The sequence below is a fragment of the Rhagoletis zephyria genome, unplaced genomic scaffold (genome assembly GCF_001687245.7).
Source record: "Rhagoletis zephyria isolate East Lansing unplaced genomic scaffold, Rhagoletis_zephyria_1.1 Rzeph_scaffold_36194, whole genome shotgun sequence".
NCBI lineage: Eukaryota > Metazoa > Arthropoda > Insecta > Diptera > Tephritidae > Rhagoletis > Rhagoletis zephyria.
In genome coordinates, this window is record NW_016193249.1 from 1,225 (window position 1) to 3,312 (window position 2,088).

The 2,088-nt window shown below is 55.4% G+C and overlaps 1 protein-coding gene across 1 annotated transcript in view; it reads left to right on the forward strand.

Moving 5' to 3' along the window:
• Window positions 1-1,887, forward strand: part of LOC108354472 (uncharacterized) — a gene marked incomplete at its 3' end in the record, with an annotated part of 3,090 nt that extends 1,203 nt beyond the window's left edge. Inside the window, exon 2 of the mRNA XM_017605654.1 lies at window positions 13-1,887. Coding sequence (XP_017461143.1) covers window positions 13-1,887 — 1,875 coding nt within the window. The remainder of the gene's footprint in view (window positions 1-12) is intronic.
• Between the last annotated feature and the right edge of the window lie 201 nt (window positions 1,888-2,088).

Here is a 2,088-nt window from a genome sequence, read left to right on the forward strand (position 1 = left end):
ACTGTGCCGGAGGTCTTGGCTAGCGAATTCCGCGCGTTTCTCAAACGGTTCAGTGACCTAGCGCAAATCCAAGTACCGCGCCATGTACCCCCTCCGACAGCAGTATCCTTCTTCTCGGATGCATCAGAGGATGGCCTCGGCTACGTGATCTACTTCACCGACTCCCACCAGCAAAACTACTTCGTCTACGGAAAGAGCAGATTGGCGCCACTGAAACCTCGAACGATGCCCGAGCTAGAATTAGCCGCGCTCACTGAAGCCGTCGAGCAGCTACCATCTCTGTGCCGGCTGTTTGATTTAACCGGTGTGCCCCTCTTCTTCTGGTCAGACTCATCGATCACTCTGCACCGACTCGACAGTAATCTGAATCGTCATGGGAGCTACGTCGCCAATCGTTTGGTCCGCATTCACCGAGTTTGCGAGAGCTACCCGAGCAACTTTCGCTACGTGCCCACAAAGATCAACCCGGCAGATGTTTACTCGCGTCCTAAGACTGTGCGCCAACTCCTCAAAGAAGCACCATCAGACTTTCGGGTGGAGCTGGACGAACTAGTGGAGCGGACCGAAACCATGCAACTCCCTAAGTTATTCCTTTCGTGCCCTGTTCGGTCGACCGCCCAGTCCTTGGTCGACCTCGATGGTTTTGAGCGCATTGGAGAATGGTCAAAACTGGTTCGAGTGGCCAGACGAGTGTTGCAGTTTCGCTACGCCTTAGAGAAGCGTCCAGAACCGCCCTCCGTGCAAGACGCCTTGTCGTACGTGTACCGGAGCATTCAACAACAGTGCCTGGGGGAGCTGCCGCAAGTTAAGTTACCCACAGAAACGGACAATCAGGGCATCATCCGAATTCGCACCCGAGTCGCTGATTACCGCCCTATCTGGTTGCCAAAGAGCTCACGCATCGCTGAAATGGTCGTTCGCCATGCGCACGCCCAGACCGGACATCACATGCGACGCCGGTTCACCAAAGCGCTGATCAACGAGCGATACTACATTCCACGGGTGAACCAGATCATCGACCGAGTCCTGAAGTACTGTGTCCCGTGCCAGAAAGCCCGCCGCCGACATGTCGTGCAACCAGTCGGAGACCTACCGGCCTTTCGAACTCGAGAGTTCTTACCTTTCGAGTGTGTCGGCATCGACTATTTGGGCCCAATGCAGATCAACGACGGAACGAAGCGATGGGTGCTCCTGGTCACCTGTTCGGTGTCACGCGCAATTCACCTGGAGGTGGTGTCGGACCTATCATCGGCCTCGTGCTTGGCTGCATTGAACTGCGTGTTCAACTATCGCGGTTACCCTCGTGTCGTCTTCAGTGATAACGGCACTAACTTCACCGCTGCGGAACAGGACTTAAAGAAGCTGCGCAAGGCCACTCAAAAAGCGAAAGATCAAATCTACGAGTTTGGCATCACTTGGTACTTTAACCCGCCCAGAGCTAGCTGGTGGGGCGGACTGTTTGAACGAATGGTCGGCGTAGTGAAAAACGGCCTACGGAAGGTCGCTGGACCCAAAACTGACACCCAACTGCGCTACCTGCTCGCAGAGCTAATGGCCGTTGTGAACTCGCGTCCACTCTTCTCTAGTGACAGCGAGCGAGACCCTGTAATTACTCCTGGACATTACCTCATTGGACGGAGCTACAAAAGTGTGCCCCAAGGACCTGGAGTGCTGAACTCCTTCCGAGCGCTCAACCAGGTGAAAAAGTGGCGACAACGGTTCATCCGCTACTGGCGCAGCGAGTACCTACAACAATTGGGACTCCACTACAAGCAGGTCAAGAAGACGGACATCAATCCCGGTGACCTGGTGCTGATGGTCGACGACAACGATGAGATCTGGAAATTGGCCCGCATTGAAGCGGTAGACCGTGGACCGGATGGAGTCGTTCGTCAGGTGTCACTGCTCCTACCAGACCCCAAAGCCCTCGACCTGAAACGACGTGGAAAGAAATCCCGACCTCGCCCCCGACGGATTCTCAAGCGAGCCGTACAGTCTCTGGTCCGCCTCGAACTCGACGCGGATCGCCGGGCGGGAGAGTGTCAAGGAAATATCCTTGATGAGTCGACCTCTGACTCGAACGTTCTC